The 23461-nt window shown below is 38.4% G+C and overlaps 4 protein-coding genes across 4 annotated transcripts; all 4 read right to left on the bottom strand.

The window, feature by feature from the left end:
• Positions 1-227: 227 nt before the first annotated feature.
• On the bottom strand, positions 228-4717 carry irag3a (inositol 1,4,5-triphosphate receptor associated 3a). The gene is made up of 13 exons (XM_088082208.1): positions 4536-4717; positions 4382-4445; positions 4225-4297; positions 4119-4146; positions 2743-2883; positions 2526-2657; positions 1909-2065; positions 1788-1828; positions 1648-1707; positions 1419-1567; positions 1200-1325; positions 579-692; positions 228-497 (listed from the first exon to the last, which is right to left on the bottom strand). Exons 1-13 carry the CDS (start codon positions 4545-4547, stop codon positions 347-349), a joined length of 1248 nt encoding a protein of 415 aa, XP_087938334.1. The 5' UTR covers positions 4548-4717; the 3' UTR covers positions 228-346.
• Positions 4718-5882: 1165 nt separating this feature from the next.
• On the bottom strand, positions 5883-8699 carry rpl10a (ribosomal protein L10a). The gene is made up of 6 exons (XM_042492596.2): positions 8569-8699; positions 8055-8126; positions 7529-7609; positions 6522-6670; positions 6230-6402; positions 5883-6094 (listed from the first exon to the last, which is right to left on the bottom strand). Exons 1-6 carry the CDS (start codon positions 8571-8573, stop codon positions 5924-5926), a joined length of 651 nt encoding a protein of 216 aa, XP_042348530.1. The 5' UTR covers positions 8574-8699; the 3' UTR covers positions 5883-5923.
• A 1205-nt stretch (positions 8700-9904) lies between these two features.
• fance (FA complementation group E) lies at positions 9905-15731 on the bottom strand. Its single transcript, XM_042492058.2, has 10 exons — positions 15375-15731; positions 13441-14026; positions 13191-13235; positions 13049-13105; positions 11765-11908; positions 11565-11688; positions 11341-11416; positions 10477-10543; positions 10264-10389; positions 9905-10169 (listed from the first exon to the last, which is right to left on the bottom strand). The coding sequence occupies exons 1-10, from the start codon at positions 15584-15586 to the stop codon at positions 10065-10067; spliced, it is 1542 nt and encodes a 513-aa protein (XP_042347992.1). The 5' UTR covers positions 15587-15731; the 3' UTR covers positions 9905-10064.
• A 962-nt stretch (positions 15732-16693) lies between these two features.
• On the bottom strand, positions 16694-22247 carry mkrn4 (makorin, ring finger protein, 4). The gene is made up of 8 exons (XM_042491980.2): positions 22093-22247; positions 19664-19792; positions 19320-19567; positions 19158-19246; positions 18384-18637; positions 18184-18291; positions 17715-17814; positions 16694-17612 (listed from the first exon to the last, which is right to left on the bottom strand). The coding sequence occupies exons 1-8, from the start codon at positions 22161-22163 to the stop codon at positions 17454-17456; spliced, it is 1158 nt and encodes a 385-aa protein (XP_042347914.2). The 5' UTR covers positions 22164-22247; the 3' UTR covers positions 16694-17453.
• Between the last annotated feature and the right edge of the window lie 1214 nt (positions 22248-23461).

Genomic DNA, 23461 nt, shown 5'->3' with positions numbered 1-23461 from the left:
GCAAACATGACTAAAACAGAGACAGGTGTGCAGGGGGGACTCTAACAAGGGAGGACAAATGAAACTGACACAAGACAGGTGAAACTAATCAGGGAAACAGTCATGAGGATAGATACTGCAAACAAAAAACTGTAATCAGAACATGACACGAAACATATCAAAACCCACAATATAACTCAAAACCTATAATCATGACACAAAGCATTTCAAAACACAAAAAAAACATATTTCATCAAAATGTTTTATGTTCATATACAAAGACTGATACAGGTGTTTCAGCTGGTCTACACACATGAAATCTACAACACAGTCCCAGATTTCAGACATTGTCCTGACATATGTATATTCACGGCTCAGATGCTTCATCATGATGCTTCCACAAGAAGAAAGTCAATATTACAACACAGAAAAACACTAACAGGTACACACAGAGGAGCGCCCAGCGACAGCGATACAACCAGTGAGCCAGAGGACGATGTCTCCACACAGATCCACACCTGCAGAGAGCAGGCAGCCAGTCAGTGTTTGTCCACAGGACAAATCATCACTGTTGTCTTATGAAATGTATGTTGACTTACGTGCTCACAGAAAGCCGTTGGTAAATATTTGCGCTCTTTTTGTCCTTGTCTGCTCTTTTCTTTGATGACGCTGCTTTGCCCTTGTGTCTCTGTCGCAAAGTATCTGGAGGGGAGCTGCACCAAAGACAGATTACGTTTATCAAATACAGTGTCAATGTGCACAGGGTGGATAAAATAACAACAAAAAAGCCATTAACTGGTGTTTTTTGAGGCTGTAGTTTGTACTGGTGTTAAATATATAAAGTGTCACAGTTTCCTTTACCCACAGTCTTCAGAAAACAGAGAATAAAACAGATATTTACACACAAAAAAAACAGTCACCCTCACTATCCGTAACAATGAACTCCACTTTAGAAGCTCGGGGCTGAATAACCTGCTCATGGTCTCACAGGCAAAAACAAACTGTGGATCCTGTCTGAGGACCCTCTAACCCCTTATCAGTGCGTACATCCATTCATTGAGTGTACGTTTGATTTTGGGGTGAAATGTCCCTTCGAACATATTATTTACAGCATTGTCAAAGAAGAGCAATAATTAAAAACAAGGATCACATGTTTATAGGCTTTAAAAGTGTTTGGTGTTTCTACTATTTTGTATGCGAACATTGATTCCAAGTCATACTTTTTCTTGTGTATCTTTCTGGTGGCCAGTTGTTTTGGTGGGAGGCACTCTGGGATGGTGATGGGAGGAGGAGGAGGAAGCTCAACAGCTGGAGCTTCAGACGGAGTTTCATCTGGATCCACTGGCCTGAAAAAAAAGAGAAAAAAAGAAATCAGGTTTTGTACACTTGCTGATCATGTGGCTCAACAACAAAATGTAAAAACTGAGTCTCTAGTTGACCTGTCATCTACTGAGAAGCTGTTGTCCCTGGTCAGGGTGGAGCAGCTAGATTTGGACGTCTCGGGGACAGACGAGCCGGTGAGGAAGGACTCCTTGCTGAAGGACCTTGAAAGAGCATCTCGCTTCTTTACATCTTGCTTTATATTCTCCTGTAGAGACAAAGAAAAAATGCACTTTTGGGGTTGCAGAATATGTACCATTTCTAAGTTCACTAAAGAAACCTCCTTACCTGGATTTGGCTGGGAATTAGTGATATACTGACTCTGCGACGCCCGCTGTTCTGGAAAAACTGAAATAAAAGGCAGACTGAAGTGATGAAGAGGAGGTTGTATTATGTCAGAGAGTAAAATAGGCCAATCATCTGCATACCTGGTAAGCACTTTTCTTTCTGCTCTCGCTTTCCTCTGGATCTAGAACAAGAGGTTTAGTCAAATATTGCACGTGACAGCAGAACAAGGACAGCAGGCAAACAATCAAGAATATTAGGGACCTGGCGCTGCTCCGGGGTCAACGATGTTTCTGCAGGAGTTCTGCAGCTGAATCGTCTTCTTGGTCTCCTCCAGCTCTGCCACGTCTCTGTCATGTCGCCTCCTCAGGTTCTCCACATGAGCCACCATCAGCTCCACTGCATGACTCACTCGAGCCTCCTGTCAGAGGCAGAAAATGGCATACCATACAAAACCAAAGACCAAAGCAGTTGTTATATTCATATACGTGAATAGTGTATAATGCATTACAGATCAAACAATACACAAATTAAGAGATTTTAGTTTGCACCGTTGGTTGTTTTTTTTTTTTTTAGTTTCTCATTCAAATGATCATTATGTGGTTAAAGTACTCCTTGTGGTTGTGGTTCCTTTCCAAACTTTTTTATTTCACATTTTCTTCTCTTATTTATTATGTTGTTTTAGGCTTAAAGAGGTCAAAGGGTTCAGTCACAAGCAAAAAGCAGAAATTAGAGTTAAGTCCAAAAAACCTATTTATCATTAATAAGATATGTATCTATTCAATCATTTTGGGAGCCCTCACAGTTATTCTGGGACCCTTTTTGGGGCACCAAGCCACAGGTTGGAAACCACAGTCTCAGTCAAGAGAACTTCAGTGTACCTGGTGCACAGCGCCAAGCACCTCCGCTGTGCTGGAGATCCGCTCCACAGTCCCAGCGAGGATGTCCATAGACAGCTCCAGCCTCTGCAGGATATTACTGCGCTTACTGTCCAGACACAGACCCTTCAGTGCCTAAAAACACACACAGACACACGTGCACCTGCTCTCTGGTGGTGTCCTTAAGGTTTATTTCACATCTTTTGTCATTTTACTGCACCTCCAGGGTCTCCCTGCCTCTGGTCAGCTCCAGCTGGATGTTCTCCTCAGCCAGGTTGCGGGCGTGCTCCTCCGCCTGCAGCCTCTGCTTCAGGGTGTACTGATCACAGCGGAAGGCCATGGCGATCTGAGAGAAGGCCGTCTGAGAGCAAAACCATTTATTTCACTCTGGTTTTCAATGCACCCTTACACTTGAGGTGTCTATTATTTGTATGCATTGTTTTTGGTTGAAATGAAAATAAAATAAAAGAGATAGATATTTAGCAATCCAGCAGTAAAACCCGGGGCAACACTCTTTAAACCCCAGATATACAGACAAAAGGTTACTACTGAACCATTAAAGGAGAGGTTTATAACTGTTCAAGTCTGTTTTCAGACAGCAGTCAGGTGCCGTATAGACTGCTTGTTGTAATCATTCCTCCTGTTGATAGGTATAGGAGAGTGACACGTGAGCGGGTCATTACACTCATTACACGGCTACTTAAGAAGTAAATCAATCATTTAATACAAAACATTGATTTAAAAACTATTTAATTGATTTATTAGGATTTTATCAATGGAGTCTGGTGTTTTTAATGTAGTTGCGTCCATTCACTGTCAGAAAAGGTGCTGAAAATATTCTAAATATAGCCTACACTTAAGCTGATTCTGATTTTCTAGTTGGGCTTTTTTTAGGGGCTAAAAACTAACCAAATGTGACAGTTTTTTTTGTCAAAGAAAACATTGTAATTCAGCATATAAGTGCGTTTAAAAGTTTATCTTTGGAATAATGTTTTGTTGGAAGTAGGACCGTGGGTTTTGTCCCCCATTGCTGCATTGAAAAAGCATTGGGAAGGAATATTTTAATGTCCAGTGTGATCAGGAGGAATGATTATAACAAGCAGAAACTTAAAAAGTGTGAGCCCATCCTTTAAAAGCAACACAGAACCAACACAATAAGCAAACAGTGAAAATGTGTAATAATAATGATGATAATAATAATATTAATAACTGTAGTTAACGAGCAGTTAACAAATTGCTTTGACAAATAAAGCAAAGCCGAGGCAATAAACCCGGGGTTAATAAAATAATTGAAGTTAATCAATAATGCTGGACAAAGGCCAGACGAGAGTTAGGGCAGAATTAAAGAGGAGATTAGAGGCGGAAACATGTTTAAAAAAATACACTAACAAAATAAGGGTGGTAAACACAGAACATTACTAATAAGCAGGATCAAGACAGAATAAAAATATCAGTTTAAAGGTTAATTAGAAGATCAAATTAAGAGACAAACTGAAAAAACAAAAACATAAAACGAATGAGGTGCAGAAAAACACATGTGCACCAAGAAAAGAGTGAAAACAGGATGCAGTGGGTGGTGTAACGTGATGACCTCACCTCCAAATCTTTCTCTGACATCTCCACACTGTCGAAAAAAACCCAGAAAGTCAGATTTTAGTCGTGCTGTTCAGATGTGTGTCTGCTAAATATTACAGTGTGTCACCTGTTGAAGCCGACACGCTCTATGATGGACAGCTCGCTCCAGTTTGTGATTGGCGGCTCCTCTTGACTGGATTCTGTTGTAAAGGTACAACCCAGTTTAAATGCAAGGCTGTGATACTGGTCCTCTGTCTTTATGGACACTTTTAAAGCTGTGTTACCTTCATCACTGTCCTCGCTGCCCAGCATGGCAGGCGGACTGTAGCTGTTTGTCTCGGCATCAGGCTGAAATGAGTTCAGAAACATGCAAATATTGCATGTCAGGTCTTAATGTGCATCAACAAGAGCAGGTAGGACAGCAGGTAGATAACTCACCTGAGCAGTCATCACTTCATCAGCTGCTGCCTTCACAAGAATAATCCAAATGTCTTCATCAGGTAAAAAAACAGATTCAGTTACTCAAATCCTCCTCACAGTCAGTGCTGGATCTTTCATTATTGCTGGAAAGATTTATTCTCATGAACTCCCATCTGCGTTTGGTTCATTTCTCCTTCGGCCTTTCTCCTGCACTGAGAATAGATAATCCAATTAAGAGATCCACAGTCAGAGCAGAGCAGGACGACCGGCCCGAGAGGCTCATGGGTATTTGTGACTGTGCCTGTTACTGTGATTTACCTCTGGTAAATAGAAATGTTGGTGTTGTCCCAGGTGATGAATCAGATGTACCACTTCCCATCAGCCTCACTGTACCTTGAAGAAGATAAAATTGGGCCCTAACTTCACACCACTGAATCAAACACCCTCAGATAAAGACACAGGAGATATTTCACTCTTCTACACTGATTTGTTGATGCATATTAAGGGTTATTTTACCTTTATTGTCACAAAACATGATACATTTTACTGATTAAAAACACTACTGTTTATTTTAAGGTAGGGAATATGTTACATGTTGCAGTATTAAAACATATATATTTAATACTTTGCAGCGGATGATGAATTTGCATATTTCCTGAACCTCTCTATTTTATTCTAGTGTTGCAAATTAAGCTGTCTGGCTCCTGAAGGGCCACAGTGAACTGGTCAGCTGAGACAGGACAGAAAGGTCCCAGTATCATCAGCTGAGTTATTACATTTTTCCCCTGAAATATTTATTTAATTATGTTGTGGATTCACTTTGGATCTGCTTTAGGCCATTCCAGACAACCAGTAGGTTGGCCAGTCACAGGCATCTCCTGTTAAATTATTAGTAAGTGATAACTATGTATTAAGAGCAAAGATGGAGCTCCACATGACTGAAGTCCTCCAAATGCCACAGAACTAGGAATGGGTTAATGAAGACTTGTTGGTTCCCAGAGTGTCTCCAAAGTCTTGTTTTGATTATCAACACTGCAAAAAAAACCTGTAACTATCCATTATTAAATGTCCAACATATACACACACACACACACATATATTATATATATATATATATAAAAATAAAGGAAATTTCTCACCGATGGCATAACAGAAGCTGAATATTCCATTAATGATTTGAAGTTTGAACAAAACGATTAGACTGACCCATGAACCGATATAATCACATTATTGGGTGTAATGTTTCGCAGTAGAAAATCATTTGCCCACAGCCTTAACTCAAAATACTGAGGTCCATGACAATTACACTCCTTAAACCCAAATATTCAATCTAACCAAAAAAAAAACATACTCAAAACAGTGAACTTTGGATCATCTCCACATTTTATTAATAGAAAAGCGGTCCTTTAGTAGAGGCGCTGGGGTTTGCCCATGGTGCTCTTGACGTAGAGGGCGCGCACGTTCTGCCAGTTCTTCTTCAGCAGAGACACCAGGAAGTTGACAGCCAGGTGGATGTTGTACACAAGCTCATCCTCTGTCATCTTCACGTGTCCGACAGCCACAGCCAGACACAGCACCTACGACACACAGAGCCAATATATCATCCAATAATCCAACAACCAATGTCCTCAATACAGCGTTTACGGCAAATATTCAAACAGATTATCCCGTAACGTCACATGTATTTAAAATGTGAGTAGTGCTGAGCGTACCTTCTTCATCTGGAATTTGATGGTGGATTTGACCTCGTCCACCTTGGTGTTCAGGTTCTCATTGTGGGTGAGCAGGGAGGGGAACTTGCCGGCCTTGTTAAGCCCAGGACCCAGGATACGAGGGATCTGCTTGATCAGAGACTCGGAGGCCAGGAAGGCGTCGTACTTCTTGGCTAAAGGGGGGCAAGCAAAACACAAGACAAATGTTTAGTTAAAAATAAATAAATAAATAAAAAGCCTATCGGACTTTGTTGCTAATCAGGTGTTTTACTGATCACGTCTACTTTCGTACCGAGCTTCTTGACCAGCTTCTTGTTCTTGTTGAGCTTCTTGAGAGCCTCGATGTCCATGTGTGGCAGCTCAGCGGCTTTGGCCTCGTCGCAGTGCTGCTGGTCTCCCAGGACGCACACAGAGAACTTTGGTCTGGGGAGAGTCTTCAGCCTGCAGATTAACAAAACAGTTAGAGACACTGCTCACAAGTCAAACACAAGGGCGTCAGTTGGATGTACGGCAGGGTATGACTGAGAGGAACCTCCCACCGTCGTAGTTTAAAGGATTGCTGGCGTGTGAACTTTGAATGCGTACAACATGTCGTGCTGGTTAACTCATTCATTTCATTATCATTCATTATCATTCTTGTTCACAAATTAATTCAAAGATCAACTGGAAACTGATGCAATTACTTCTGTGTTGGAAAATGCTTATTAAAACCAGGGTTCCTACAGCTCACGCAAGCTTAAATTTAAGCCTTTGGACTTTTTTTTTTCTGACACTTTAAGAAAAATTTAAGACCAATTTTACTATAACCAACGCTGAAATGTAATGCATTCTAAGACTTTAAGGATCTGCAGGAAGCCTGTAAAATATCTGATATATTGAAACTCAAATACTCTGCCATCCCCAAATGACACCTTCCTCATTTTACCGTGTAATAGAAAAACTTCTTACCCATACCGCCACCGTGGCCGGTGTCCAGCTGACCTCTTTGGTAATATAATGTAAATTGGTCGGCATGAGGACGTGAACTTACCAGCTCAGCCACTCAAAGCCTTCCCTCATGTTTTAAGACCCAGGGTAGGGGTCCGTCTGCTTCACCTCCACCAGCCGAGGCCGGGTCAGCTCAGTCAGACTACCCAGAGTACTTCTCCATGTCTGCCCCTGGCCTGTCTGGACTTTAGATTTGTGTCCTACACAAAGACTTCAGTGACTGCTAACAGCCGTGTAACAGGCCGTGTTAATGCTCAGACAGGGCGGGTGGCACACAGGGAAAAGGTTGGGTGAAACAGTAAAAGGCCGAACCTGACAGTGCCGGAGAAACGCTTGTCCTTCTGGGGGTCATAGTTTTTCAAGCTGATCTGCAGCTCCACGGTCTCCGTAAACCTACAGACAAACACAAAGTTACACATGATATTCTGATCGTTTACTATTTATCTCAAGGCACAAGTGTCACAAGTTCAACAGCTTTCCCCATATAAATATCTGCAGGTGGTCGCATCGAGACCCCGGGACCCCCACTGACATATACCTAAATATCCACAAAGTTTGTGATGACTGGGAGGATGTCTCTGCATGCAAAATAGATTTGGGGTTTTAAATTCAATCAAGATGCTTTCTTTTAATCCGATTTAGTAAAGGCGGGTCATTTTTGACCCTTAGGACAAGTAAAACATACAAAGCGTTAAGACAGCTTTGTGCAGCCCCTGCAATATCCTTATGCACCTTCCTAACTTGCTTGATCACTTTACATAGTTACATTGTACACATTTTAAAATAGTACTTAAAAAATCTGGGATTTTTTTTCTATTCTGTTTCTTGCTGGACTTACTTCCTTGGCTTGGCCAGAGAGCCCTGCAGGACCTCCTTCACTGCTTCGTACAACGTATCTCTGGAGACCTTACTGCAACAATAAAACAAAAGAAATCACGTTAAAGCAAACGTAATTCAGTGGAAAACCTCCTTAAAACCGATCAAATCTGCCGATCTATGGCTGCGACGGCACATCCATAAAATAATGTACACACTTCGAAAAGATTTCATTATATATACTCTTGGAGATCTAATTTAAGCATCCGATGTTTGATTGTTTCCTAATACATGTTATAAATGTGTGGATGACAGTGGATTGCATCTTAAACTCAGCGTGGTGTCCTGATGTTACACCGGCAGATGAACCGGCCCCATAGGTGACGTTTTAGGTTCGTCTAACTCAGAAAAACTGAGCTGAATAACGTAACTGCCGCTCGACATAACAAGACTAAAGCATTAGAAGACTGACACCACCCAGAGTGAGCGTGGAAACCGTTTATTTCTCCATATTTATGAGTTAAAATGCGTCTAACCTCATTTTAGCGGCTTGTCCCTCTCGTCTTCCTACGTCGAAAAGGAAGTTCAGCGGGAAGTTACGCAAAATAAAAGCGTCCGCGTGATGACGTCATCGAAGGCGCGGAGATGCTGCTGCTTTGCTTTATTTCTATTTTTACTAATACATCACTTTTGTTTAACATAACAATATAAATACATTTGGGCTTATTATTGTTATTTATTTCATTTTATTATTATTATTATTATTATTATTATTATTATTATTATTATTATTATTATTATTTTAAACACGTACTTTGGGACAACGTATGTGTGCTATGTCAAACAAAATGAACTTTCAAGGAGTTGTAGGTTGTATTGACTCAAAAAGCTCAAAATAAAACGAAAATAAAGAAAATCAGATCCTTTCCTTTTATTTAGAAAAAAAGCCAAATACACATATGTATAGTTTCAGCAGTAAAAGTATGTTTAAATGTAAAGTACAAGCAATGTCTCAATATATAATAGTCCCTTAAAAGTTAAGAGTTCTGAATTCAAAATATTAGAGTACACAAAAGCATATGAATAATGTACTTACAGTATTAAAATTCAAAGCTGCAGAATGATCTCCATCCATGTTTAATACTACACCAACTATCTAAAATGTAAAAGTATGACTGTGTAATATTTAACATGTCACTTATTTTATGTTTGTCATACTTTCTTAAAAATACACATTTGCTGCTTGAATACTGTTTTATGTGCACTGTGCTTAACAAAATTAATTGCCAAAAAGCAGTCACTAGCTATATTGATGAAATGTGAACGTTCCAAATAAAACAAAGTTTAACAGGTCTCGTTTTTTAATTAAACTATAGTTCTGTAAGAGAGTTATGTATTCAAAGCTAAACACACTATTGATATGCACCTTATACTTTCAGTGGTAGAGGTAGCTATGTTTTTTAAATAAGTAAAACAAACAATACGTCCTGCATTCAAAATATTAGAGAACACATGAACATTATTAGAAATATGTACATAAAGATTAAAATGAAAAGTATGCATGCAGCAGAATGACCTCCATCATTTCTTAATGCTGCTCCCATCTATCTAAATCATAAAAATAACAACTTTGTAGAAATAGTTGATGGGTTGCTTATTTAATGTTTTTTATACTTATTTAAAGACACCTCTTTGCTTCTTGAATAGTATTTTATGAGAACATAACTCATGCAGACTGTGCTCAACAAAATAAAGTCAAAAAATAAAAAAGAAATATCAGCTGTATTGTTAAAAAAGTAAATGATCTTACCGTTGTGTTACTTTAATTTTTTATTTTTATACATTTTTACAGAGCAGAGAGAAAGAAGGAAGTCTGAGATATAAGATTTTTATTGCCAACAACTTCTTCTTTGTTATTGTTATTGAGGACAATAAAGAACTTGAACCACACAGCATGACTCGTTACAGATGCCTTAACCAAGAATATATTAAACAGCTTCATGAACACGGTGACGTTAGATCAGATGTAACTTCATGTGTGCGTGATTCTTTTCAAAGCAGCTTGGAGAGACTTTTTGAGGAAGGTCTCATTTACCATCAGGCCATCGTGCAGGGAGTGTTTGTGTGCAGCCGTCACCTAGAAAAAGGAATGAATATAAATGCAGACAGATTAAAAAGACTATCGTATCCACTGTTCAGCCATTATGCCTGATATGAATTTGCAAACTTACATGACTGCTGTATTTGGTGAGGACTGTTAGCATCATTTTTGCAAACTTCACAGACTTTGTGAATTGAGGACCCTTGGTGACGAGCTGCTCTGTGAACTGTGTGAACAATTCTTCATTCAGGTCAGGCTGAAAAGAAAAAAAAAACAGGGATTTCAATAACAATGGATATTATGACTGAGTGACCTGCAGCATTTTTCCAATGAATCAACTTACCTTGGAGTCGAGCAAACTGTGGATAACAGAGAGCACTGCCTCACTCCACGCTGTTTTGAATGTCATTCTGGAAGGAAAAGGGTCAGAGATTGCATCAATAAACAACTAATAACAATCTGAGTCCATCTTATTTTGTGCTTCTGGTATCCTTTAAAAACTAAGCAATCTGGCTTGATTTATTTCAAAAACTTGGGAAGAAATAAAAAGTTACAAGAAAATTACCAGAAATTCAACAAAACAAAACGATTTTTAAAAAGGGTACCAAAACAAAAAATATCTATATAAATATGTACATAAATAGTTAATAATAATAATAATAATAATAGTTAATAATAATAATAATAATAATAGTAACAGCAAGAATAAGAATTAGTATAAATATAATTTGCTGGACATTTTTCCCCCTGTTTTTCAAATTATTATTTTCTTGTTACTTTTTCCTGATTATTAAAATTAGAACCTTTATTTAAACAGGAAAGGGCACCCTGATTACATTACAAGTAAAAACAATAAAATCATACTACAACACAAATCAACAAAACATGAGAAGTTTGGCCGATACTAAAGTGCACATTAAAAGCAAAAACACACAATAGGCACTGCATACATCAACAAATACTCCAAAACATCAACACAAGGAAAACACCTGCGTTCACTGTACTCTTTCTTGCCATTTGTGAGACATCACCTACCACGTTGCTCAGACATCTTTTTAAAATAAATAAAACCAATTTGCTCAGACTCAAAGGTTTAAATGCATGTAAAAGGTTTCTGAACGAAGCACAAGAAAACTGATGCCATTCCAGGTTTTAAATGGTTAACTTGTTACAGCTGTAAATAGGTAATTTAAAGGTTTTATCTCACTGAAGCACCATCTGTCTGTAATGTGAATCCAGGCAGCCTTCGATCAGCCTGTTCAGCAGCTCAGCCTGCAGGTTCCCTGAAAACAACGTTGAAATAGAGGATTTTGAAAGTGAATTTATATGTACTTGAACCAGGACACTGAATCCATGCCAGCTGCACTGAAACTTACTCTGACCTGCATACGACAGGCACCGCACTCAGTCATAGCTCAGCATTTTCCTCACCTATGTTCTTTTCTTCAAGAACTGGTCCGATCACGGCGTGGCACATCGGTCTGGGATAGCGACTACACAGTGACGCCACTGCAGAGACGAGACATCTGGAGGCCGGCTCTGACAGGGACAGGACCTGCAGGTAAATGATATCCTGTTAGTGTCAAACACAGAGACACATATTTGAAACCTCTGCATATTCAGGGACGGACCTTGTGCAGAAGGAGGCTCTTGATCAGAGTCGCTGCCGTGCTGAAGCTGAAGTCAAGTGATGGAGCCAATAAACTGCTGCACAGTTTAGGCAGAGTTTGCTCCGGTAAGTCGGGCAAACTCAGCATGGTGCATATCAACTCCACCTAAACAGGAGAGGCAGAGGTACGGGATAAGCCATTTCATTGCCGACCATCAAGCAAATGTAGAAAATAAGAGGTTTTAAAAAGCTTTCTAGTTGGTAAATAGGGTATTTGTCTGTGCTGAGTGAAGCTGTAAAGCACAACTTAAACTGAGCAGCGGTAACTACCATAATAATCAGAACAAGTTTATTGACAAATTTTCACATACAAGGATATTACTAAATTATTAAAAGCATAAAGACATAACTTAAATATGGAATAAAAAAATACATATATATATATTTTTTAAAATGCATAATGTAAATGTTCAAAATGATAAAGCTAGGAAGCAATGTGCAAAAATATATCAAAGGGATGTGCAAAAGTTCTGAGTATTAAGAATAAAGATAAAATAGACTAATAAGTTGATTTAAAGGTAATAACCTCTGTTTTTCTCGACTTTATTTCTTATATTACATTCAGTAGCTCTCAAATACTACCTTTGTGAAACATATGTTCCATTTTTGTGAAGACGTTATAAAATTATAAATCTGGGCCTGTATTTTCATTGGTGTTTTTCAGCAGTACATTAACGCTTGAAACCTGAGCAACTGGCTTGATTTCTTTTACAAACATGGAACAAAAGGCAATGAGCAACGAAAAAAGAAATAACCCAAAAAATAATGATAAATCAGTAAAAAGTACAAGAAAATTACGTGAAAATTACAAAACAAAAATAAATAAACAAAAAACAAGAAAATAATCTGGAAACAATGCTTCAAAATTATAGTTATATAAAATATGTAATTATGATAATTACAAATGCCACCCCCCCCCCCCCAGACATTTTACCTAGTGTTTTTAAAAAAAAACAAAGATTTTCTAAATGTACTCATTTCTTGTCATTTGTAGAACATTTCTTATCAAGTTAATCATTTTCCTTTCCCCCAAGTTTTTGAAAGAAATTGCACCAATTTGCTCAGGATTCAAAAGTATAAATAGTTGTGAGAGGCATCTGAAAGCAGCACAAGAATAGTGATGTTGCTCCAGGTTTCAGAGGGTTAAAAGATGTAACTAATATTTTGTTTCTCCATGTACACTGATTGGGTGGATAAATTACCAACACATGTAAATACTGTCAGCTTCATAATTTGTAGGACATACTTGACCAGGGTCACAGTGGTTGAGCACTTTGAACAGCTCTGTGGAGCTCTGGTCCCACTGAAAACAGACAACAATAATAATTATGGTTATTATAAATGTCACTGACAGTCTGTGATATCTGGAAGAAAGCATTTCTTCTTACCTCTGTCTGACTTTCCAGTAATTCTTTTATCTGAAGAACAGAGACCTACATCAACACAAAAGAAACCGATCTTTTTGTTATTTACAAAAATATAAATATAATGGTGTGATTAATACACTTGATTTGATCACGGTGTAAACCTGCTGTCCAATCATCATTTGAGAATTCTGTTCTTTCATGGAAAGAAATCAGATTGTTAAAATGAACAATATATTTTAGTGTACACAGGACAAATAAAGCCTGTCTCTACCTTCATCTGTTCGGGCAGGGCATCACGTGGACTGTCTGCCGCTGGCTGCAGCTCTCCGGTAGGAGTTTCTGCGGCAGCATCACTTCCTGATCCTTCTGGTGTCTCTTCTTTTGTGCTCTGTTCTTCAGCATCGACACATTCACCACCACAGATATCCATCTTCATCCGTTTACTCTGCTGACCCGTTTCCTCACCATCCGCGTCCAGACTGACAAAGCTGCCCTTTCTTTTCCGTTGTGTCCCCAGCTCCAATAAACCAGATGCACCCTGAGATTCAGATTCTACCGTGTGACCGCTGAAGCACTTGGCCCATCCTCCAGGCTCCCCAAAACCAACCAAACGCTGCGACAGCTCCTGGAGTCTCTGGCTGCACACTGGAGTGTACAGAGGCTCCTCAGTGTGGGCCCCCAGGGCTCTGTACAGCTGTCTAATCAGAGCGGTGACCCAGGGGCTCGGGTGAGGGTCCTGACTGAGGCACTTGAGAAGACGGAGGACGGTGGTCCGAGGAAGAACAGAGTGCACCAGATAGATGAAGGACAGCAGGTTTTGTTTGAATAACGCTGGGAACAGGCACACCAGGGGTTTACTAGAGTGGGTGAGAAAAAAATGGGTGTGAGGCACAAGCAGCAGTATGGTAGATGTCCAGAGTTTGTGTTAGGTTGAAGTTTATGGACTTAATTTAGAGTGATATGTTGTTATTGAAAGCAAAATCTGTGGTCAAGATGTAAAAGAGAACTGCTAAGAATCGAAAATAAACTCTTCGTTCAGTACATGGAACAGACAGTCACTAAATTAGACACTATTTATTAACACAAATTAAAACAGGCATATATATTGAAATAAGATTGAGAAAAACAGAACTCTGAAAATAAGCCTTAACATATGCAATGAACACTTGAGTAACAGTACTAATTCAACATACAGCAGCCGTGGTGCTGCATTCAAAATCCTAATTTAGTTAATAAGGTTTTATTTAAATGTTGAGGAAAAAAGGTACAACAGTTTATCTGAAATGCAATGTAGTAGTAGGAAAAATAAAAAACACTTGTAACAAATGAATAAAATTAACATAAATATTGAAAAATAAAAATCAAAGAAAATTTCTCTGGCATTTCTACTTTTTTGCTGTATCGAAAATGCACCAAGCCGTGACACCACTGTACCCTGTCACACCAAACCATTCATTTTGTGAACACTTACACCTTTAGAAAATATTAAAGTAAAATGCAAATATTTTACATTTGTGTATTATGGTAAATTTAATTGTATGCAGTAAGAAATTATGTATGCCAACATATGCGGGGTTGATCTAGATTGGTTTTTCAGGGCCGATACTGATTATTAGTAGTTAATGAGACGAATAACCTGTATTTGGAACTGATATCCATTTAAAATACAATGAAAATATTTCTGTCAATATTTAGAATTCGCAATATAACAAACTCCAGCACATACTCTGTTTAAATGCCTTAAGCAAATATTTAATCAAAATTTAAACTTTCATTATCATATACAGCAAGTTCCCTGCAAAAATAAAGTTGTGAAAATTTTAATAAAGAATGAAAAAGGTTTTACAAAGTTACTGTTCCACTCATGCGGGCACATTCTTTTTAAACTGATACATTTTATCCGCCATCGATACAGATAATCGGCAAAATACCGAATATTGGCCCCAATAATCGGCCAGACCGATAATCTGTCAACCCCTACTATATATTCATAATTATTGTGGTTTACTGAGTGAGTTTACCACCACAATTATGGAGCTACACTTGAATTATACATTCAGGATTCCTGTTAAGTATAACCTCAGAGAGAAACGTGACTGTCCCCGCAGAAAACAACCACTTTCCAGATACTTGAACTACTACATTATTTCTGAATTAACGTTACGTGTATTGTAAGGAGGCTCGGCGCGGTGTCATTTTACGTACACAGTTAGGAGCTTGGCGTCAGTCTCGGGACAGGTTATTTCGTCCTGGCAGAGGGTCTCTATGAAGACAGACAGAGACATTTCGGGGTTGGCTCGCTGCTGTCTGCGGAAGACCCGGACAGCTGTGAGAGCACCGGAGGATCCGCACAGGAGAGACCGGACCAGCAGCTTCCACTGCCCGTCAAACCGACTCACAGACACACCGGGCTCCATCCTACCGACCGAAGCTGCTCACCACATCAAGACATGGACCTGAGGACATACAGACATGTATATATGTCCGTGTACCAGCCTGTCATGACACCGCGCCAGTTTTGTTGACATGTCTTCTTCGCGTGTGTATTTTCAACAAGTTTAGGTTTCATACCTCCACCTAGTGGTGAAACTCTGTAGCTCCTACCCTCTCTAATATATGAGCTTACCAATTTAGTTTTAAATTATAATAATAATTTAATGACCCTCCCTGGAGCTATAAATATTTTTTCTTGTGACTGGGGGGAAATGCATGAACCTTCCTCCACTGAAAATACCATATTTTACATGTTCTGGTTATGATAAATAGCGTGGTTTGTGGAGAGCATGCCATTAAAACCCCTCCTCCGTGTTTTGGTTTCCTGGGGGTATTTAAAATAAATACAAAATAAAACAATAAAGCCCTTTGAAACCTGGATCAACATCAGTTTTCTTGTGTTTTCTTGTTCAGATGTCTTTTACAAGCTTTATTACCCTTTGAAATCTGAGAAAACTGGTTTGATTTATTTTGAAAACATGGGGGTAAAAAAAGTCCAACAAATTGCAAGAAATTTGTAACAAGAAAATTACCTACAATTTAGTTTCTCAAAAGAGGGAATTAGAAAATTATCCAAAAAATAGGGAAAAATGTCTCAAAAACTATATTTGTGGTTATAATTTTAAATTTCAAATTATGCAAGAGAAAAAAATGTTGCACTTTTAGGTCATTGCATTAATTGCTTTTACCTTTATTTTCTATAAATGTTTAGCTAATGTTTGTGTTTAGTTAATGTCATTTTTATAAATGTCTTTTACTAATTTGTTGCTAATTTCAAGCCATGTCTTGATAAGTTGTTTGCTGCCTTCTCACCATGTTTTTGAAAGAAATCAAACCAATTTTCTCAGGTTTCAAAGGGTAACGTTGAATGTCCCTCCCACCAGGCTAAATCAGAAAACAAAAGTCCCTCCTCTGTGCTTTAACAATGCCTGAGGATCCTCCCCCATTTTGCACCACCCCCCTCCCCTCTCATAAATAACAAACAGTCCCTTGTAACTGCAAAAACATGACAATGAGAAGCACGCCACACCTTTTCAGTGAGACAAAGTGTGAAGCTATGTTTTATTTTCTGTGTACAAGTACAACTTGCTTAAAAAAGGAATAAAATCTTAACATTTCATGTTCTGGCAAAAACTAGGAAAATGGTTTCTATCACTTGAGGCAAGTATCATCAGTAGTGGACATTAGCAAAAAGAGGTACAGCATACTTTTTATCTATAGACAATTAAAACTACCATCCACACAAATCTTTAAAATATCAAAATGGTACAAATCGCTAGGAGAGAAGTCAGAACTGAACACTCCTACTTAGTCAGAGATAAAGAGTAAATTAACAATCTGCAACATGTTTGAAGCACTTTGGCCACAGAAGTGAAAGAAATCCAAAATAGGCAATCACGACATCAGTAAGACAGAGATCAAAGATGCATCACATCTGGGATGCTTACATCAAAAAAGGCCAACAGACCATGTACCACAGAGAGCCAAGCGTACACGTCCTCATATCCAAACAGCAGCAGGTGATTTCACAGGTTAGTTCCTCTGGTTGAAGGAGAGCTCATCAGTAAAATCACCTGCTGTAGTCTGTAATTAAAAAAGCAACAACAACAAACTGGGTGCTCCATGGTGCATGGTGGACATCCTTCTTGATCTTGATTCATGGCGACTCAAGAGGAAGTTTCAATACTGACAGAAGAGTCGCAACACAACCACGTGTTCTTCAAGGGGCCACTTTTACAATTAGGACCCCCATTCAGTGGTTTCAAGCACTGACCAAAAGCAGCAAAAAGCTCAGAAACCATACTCCGTAGACAGGTAAAAAGGAAAGCCCGACTCATCATAACCATCGTCGTCGTCATCGTCGTCGTCTTCATAACCAAGAAGGGCCATGGCTATGAAAAGATTGACCAGATCTACACCATCATACTCTTCTTCATCTTCTGTAGAATACTGTCGAAGAAAGAAACACATTCGGGAATGTGAAGACATTATATCTCAAGCATGCCTATTGTGGTGAGAACTAACCAGCGTATATATCAGGGTTATATTTACCGGAAATGACCCACGACGCTCAGGTTTGTCATGCCGATAAAGACACTCCGTTTTGAAGGGGCAGCATCTGAATCGCATGTAGTACCTGCATCTTTTCTTACTAGAATCATGAGACGAGAAAGGAACAGGAGGTTCGGTTTCAGTTGCATGTGGTCATTTTTCAAAAACAATTACGAGAATTCGGCACAGACTTCAGATTTCAAGATACTATTCATTTAACTTTAAATAATACTTATTGCAACACTGCATGAAGAAAGAAGGAAAGGCTCACTCCCATTTTGTATGTAATTGTTATGTAGCCCCTCTGGTATACAAAACAGACAGTGTTTCAACTTGCCTGGTCGGACAAAAATCATTCAAACTGCACTGGTGTAGAATTGTCAAAGTTACAAAGGTCATCAGTTGTGTTAGACCTGAAGCCCGGCTGAAGTGATTAGTGTTTCTGTCAAAACTGAATCTGACACAATACCTGAATTTCTCTTTAAAGGCAGCAATCAGGCGTTCCTTGGCTGGTCCTTCGACCCAGTGTTTGTTAGGCACATAAAAGGCAGACCTCACTCTGCACTGAGGGCAGCTCCTGAGGAATAATCATTAAACACTGATGTCAAGTCACATCCTTTATACATATCGCCAGATGCAATAAAATATTCAAATACTATGGAAACCTACTTTACCACATCCGGCCCGAGGTCTTTTGTTTTCCTCCAGGTCATGATGCATTGTAAACAGAAGGAGTGACTGCAGTTTGGCAAGATTCCAAAAACATGTTTTTTTGGATCTGTCTTTTCATACACCTTGTCCATGCAGATGCCACAGGTCACATTTTTACTCTGGAGGAAGGCCTCCGTTTCCTCAATATTCCCCAGGGTACTGGAGGCCGCAGCAGCTGCGCCATTCTCTGTCGTCTCATTGGACGACGTCTCCTGGACACAGGAATTTGTAGTCAGTAGAAGCCTCCTGGGTCCAGCTGTTCAAAAGTAATCTAATCAGATTTCAGCTGCCGGGTTGGATCAGATCTTTGAAATGGATTGTTCAAAAGAAATAAAATAATCCAATGATCCAATCTGATATTGCTTTAAAAACTTGTGCAAAAGTAAGATGGATTAGCTGATCCTAAAAAACAAAACACTGGATTTCCAAATCCAGATAATTTTTGATCCAGATTCAATTTTTTTGAACAACTGGGCCTTGGTTTCGACTTGGCTCGATTCACCAATATGTCCAGTGGAAAGATCAAACTTAAAATAAAGCGGTGCGCCCAGTAGCTCAGTCGGTAGAGCGGGCGCCCTACGTACAGATGCTGTGTCCTCGCCACAGCGGCCGCGAGTTTGATTCTGGCCTCGGCCCTTTGCTGCATCTCTCTCTGTCTGTCTCTGTCTCTTAAGCGGGCCCCACCCCCCGCCCAAAAAAATAAATAAATAAAAATAAAAAAACAAGGCAAACCTGCTCATTTCTTCCATCACATGCACCTGCTTGGGCAACCTCTGAGCTCTGGAACGATTCCCAGGAGGCAGTGAGAGGAGTGTCAGTATCTGTGAAGTAGAAGTGGGTTAGCTACGGAAAATGCAGACCAAAGTCAGTGTCACCCATAAAAACATCCAATACCTTGTGACGGTTCCTCAACTATATCTGCTGCAGAGTGTCCAACGTTGTGTTGAGGGTTTAAGACATTAACCACCAGCCGTGACCTGCTGCATTCCTGCCTGGACGTCACCTCTGCGTGCAGAAGAGCAGGCTCCGACCCTCTTCTGTCAGGTGGAGTGTAAGCCACAGCGGAGGAGGAAACGGTTGGCACCGACCCTCTTCTGCCTGCAATAGCTGCATCAACCTCAGGTTGACTTATATGGATATACCTGTTGGTGGAAATATTGAATGAGCTACAGACCACCGTGCACGTCATTCTCTTTTATTTCATTATATACAGCTGAGGGGGGCAAATAAAAGCTTACCTGCAGTGGTCACCATACCAACATCCACCTTTCTGATAGTACCGACATATTTGCGAAGGCAGGATATCTGGCCATTCATGTCTATAAATACACCTTGAACCAAATCTGCAAGATCCATTTAAGAAATGCCTGTAATGAAAGAGGAGGGGAGTGAATTTCTAACATGTAGCATCAGAAACTGCATCTTTTAACATAGTTGAGGCCAGGTCCAATCAGTGTATAAGTACAATAACTACCCCTTTGAAATCTGGAAAAATTGGCTCGACACCTTTCAAAAACATGGCAAGAGAGCAATGAGCAACGGAAGAAGAAATGACCCAAAAATGAGAAAGAAATGAGTAAAAAGTAAAAGGAAATTTCCTTAAAGAAAGACAGAACCAAAAATTAAAATTAAAAAGCTTAAAATTATAAGAATTTTGGAGCATAATAGTGAAATTTTAATTATAATAATTGTAAATAGGTTTTCCCTACCCTTTTCCCCTTGCTTTTTTAAAAATAAATTTCTAAATCTACTAATATTCAAAAAGTTTCTGGCAACGCAAGGCTTGCCTCACTTTCATTTCTTCTGGACTTTACTTTGAAGTCCCAGATCAGTCAAGTCACAGAGCAGTCCAAGTCAAGCCTCAAGTCTCAGGTCAGTCATAACAAAACTGTAGAAGCAGCCGCACAAGTTATGCCAGGACTACATAAAAAATAAGTATGTAAACAAATGGAAAAATCCTTTAATATGACCATGGTTTGTGTAACTAGCAAAGACTTTGGGGAACAAAAACTTGTACACGTGTTGAAATGTGTTCCCCTATTAAATAGTATTTTCCACCTGTTGATGCAAGTGCCTCGCTTGTTTAAAAACAGGTAAGGCATTTTAAAAAAGATAAAAATAAAATAAGCACTGGGGAGGGACTTGTTTTTTTTTTAATCTTGTTTAGACAGGGGACGTACAACTTTAAACGGTAGTATTTTTAATTTATTTTAAAATAACCCCTGAACCCTAAATCTCGCTAATGGATTTGAAAGGCATGTTTTCTTTAAAAGTCTTCAAAATCACACTATTTATCAGAGCCAGGAACTGTAAAAAAAACAAAAGTAGGATTTGAATTTTGCTTAAGAAATTAGTGAATAAAATTTTTTAAAAAGTTATTTATGGTGGAGGGAGGGTGATTGATTAGGAAAGACAATTATAGTTTCAGGAGGGACAAGATGGAAGAAATAAAATCATCCCGGCCAGCGCCCCTCCTCAGATAAATAAAGCACAGTCCCTGGAGAGTTTGGGTCAGGTTTAGGTTGTGGTAAGCTGCAACAGTCTTTAACCAACACCCCGACTGTTTAAAAACAGTAGAAGACAACCCTTTACAACCCTGGCTCGACATTAGTTTTCTTGTGCTGCGTTCAGATGCCTCTCACAAGCTACTTATCCCTTTTAAACCAAATTGGTTTTATTACTTTCAGAAAATACGGTGGGAAAAGGCAATGACGAACTTGGCAAGAAATGTCCCACATAATGCAAAAAAAATATTAAGAGGTGACCAAGAAAATGACCTCAAAATTGAAAAAAAAGGGAGAGAATTATTAGAGAATTATCAAAAACTAGGGCAAATATCCAGAAACTATATGTATAATCATTATATATATATTTTTTTATTATGTTACAGAAAAAAATATGCAAATATTGTTTCAAATATCTTCACTTTTTATTGTTCTTTTTCTTTTTTGTGTGTCCTTAATATTTCATTTATTTTCTTTTTACTTATTTTTTTGTTATGTTTTTGTGCCATGTGTTGTTAAGCTCCTCATTGCCTTGAAAGAAATCAGACCAACTTGCTCCGGTTTCAAAGGGTTAAGTCAACTGTTGCCCCACAAAAAGAGCCAAATGTACATTTTATAACGTTTATAACAAATGCAATGACAAAGCTGGCAATAACATCTCGCAAAAGCTATCTTTAAAAGTAACTGGTATGGTTAGCCGAAAAGTGATTGTTGTTTTTTCTTCAGTGCAGTCTGGTGTCCCAAACAGCAACCATTTGTGTTTACGTGTTGTCGGAAATAAAGTTTCATCTGTAGCACAAAGTTAGTCAAGAGCTAGCAAACGTTTTGTTCAGCATTGTTATGACATGAAAGTTTAACGTGTAATGCGATGGCTAAACACGAGAAACACAAGTTACTCCAGTCACAGTAACTGATTGAAGCTAACGTTAAAGCTAAACAACAGTCTCAGATAACGTTTATTTCCACGCTAACACTCCCAAATACCCACTAAAAAGCGATCTGCCTTATTTTATTCACAACAAAACTACTTTGTCAATCGTCAGTCACTCTTTCGTCCACCATTGTCGTTGGCACTAACGGGCGAGTTAGTAACGTCACTCCTCATCACTGTCCGACATTGTGTTTACTTTGATAACGTGAAAGTAAAACTTTCCGCCGCTTACCTACAGATACCTCCACTGCGGGCCGAGTCCATCCTCCGTGTGTTTTGAGCAAGCCGCCGAACAGCCTCCATCTCACTGTCTAAATAGAAGACAGCTGGTTGTTTTCACCAATCAACTGCGAAGAACCAATAGAAACGTGACGCTAACGTCCGTACGTTACGTGACTACGTCCAGATTACGTCCGAAATTTTTTCTCAACTCTCCCAAAATTTGATTTACAGATATGTGGATTTTGATAACTCTTGTTCTCGCTGTTGGCATGCTGATTAAATTTAAATCCACTTGTTCTTTCAGTGTAAAATAACAATGATTTTTCAGTGTCGCGTTTGCAATAACTCTAATGTCACTCATCATTTTAGCTTTAAAGATATAATCTGTTGCTATGAAGATATGAGTAATAAGTCCTTGAACCATGTTGTTAATTTCTTTATTTTAATGAGGAAATTCCTCATCTATAAGCATAATTTTTAGAATCTATATCTATCTATCTATCTATCTGTCTATCTATCTATCTATCTATAGATCTATATATATACAGACATTGTATTGTAGCATTGGGCAAAATTATATTTTACACACTCAGCACATTAACCATATTATAATTTAAATGTTCACATACTAGTGCTAATTGTCTATTACTATATTTCTTAAATTTATATTTTTACACACTTGCATACTCAGCGTATTACTATACATACTTTATTTCTTTAAATATCTACATACTGTGCTTATTGTTTACTATTACCGTATTTCTATTTTTACATTACTTTTTTTATATACCTGTTTTGGTACTTACTTACTAAAATATTCTATGCTGTCACCAGAGTTACTTCAATGAACAACAACCCGCCCCCGAATCAAGAAAGTTATTCTGATTTCCATCTTTTCTTGATTGATTTAAATCAGTGCTTTTCTCTCTTGCTTTTATGAACAACAAAGAAGAAATACATTTTTCAAATATTAAAAAAAAATATTTGGTGATATGAATTGTTTTTGTCTGCGTGTTTGCATGCTTTTGTTTCAGTCTATGTCCACTCTTATTTTTTATTTTCAGATTTCTTATGGTTTATGTAATGAATTGTAGAATGTCATAATTCTTACAATCAGCTCTCATGTATTTTTGTGCTCTTGTTTTATATCTGACTTGTTTTGTACATTTTGTGTTTCTTAAATTATCATAGTTGGATGCATATAACAAAAACTCTGGCATTATAAGATGTAAATGTATTATTGTTTTGTTTGTTTCTGTGTCCTTATTTTGTTTTATTTTTGAGTTGTCTATGTATGTTTTTGTATTTCTGTAACTGAATTTGTGTGCAATAAATAAAAAAAAAGTTAAATTGGTTGTGTTAGAAAAGAAAAAAAAAGA

The sequence above is a fragment of the Plectropomus leopardus genome, chromosome 9 (genome assembly GCF_026936395.1).
Source record: "Plectropomus leopardus strain MGB_pleo_1.0 chromosome 9, ASM2693639v1, whole genome shotgun sequence".
Taxonomy (NCBI): domain Eukaryota; kingdom Metazoa; phylum Chordata; class Actinopteri; order Perciformes; family Serranidae; genus Plectropomus; species Plectropomus leopardus.
The sequence above is the reverse complement of the archived record's forward strand: the minus strand, read 5'-3'. Positions and strand labels throughout refer to the sequence as shown.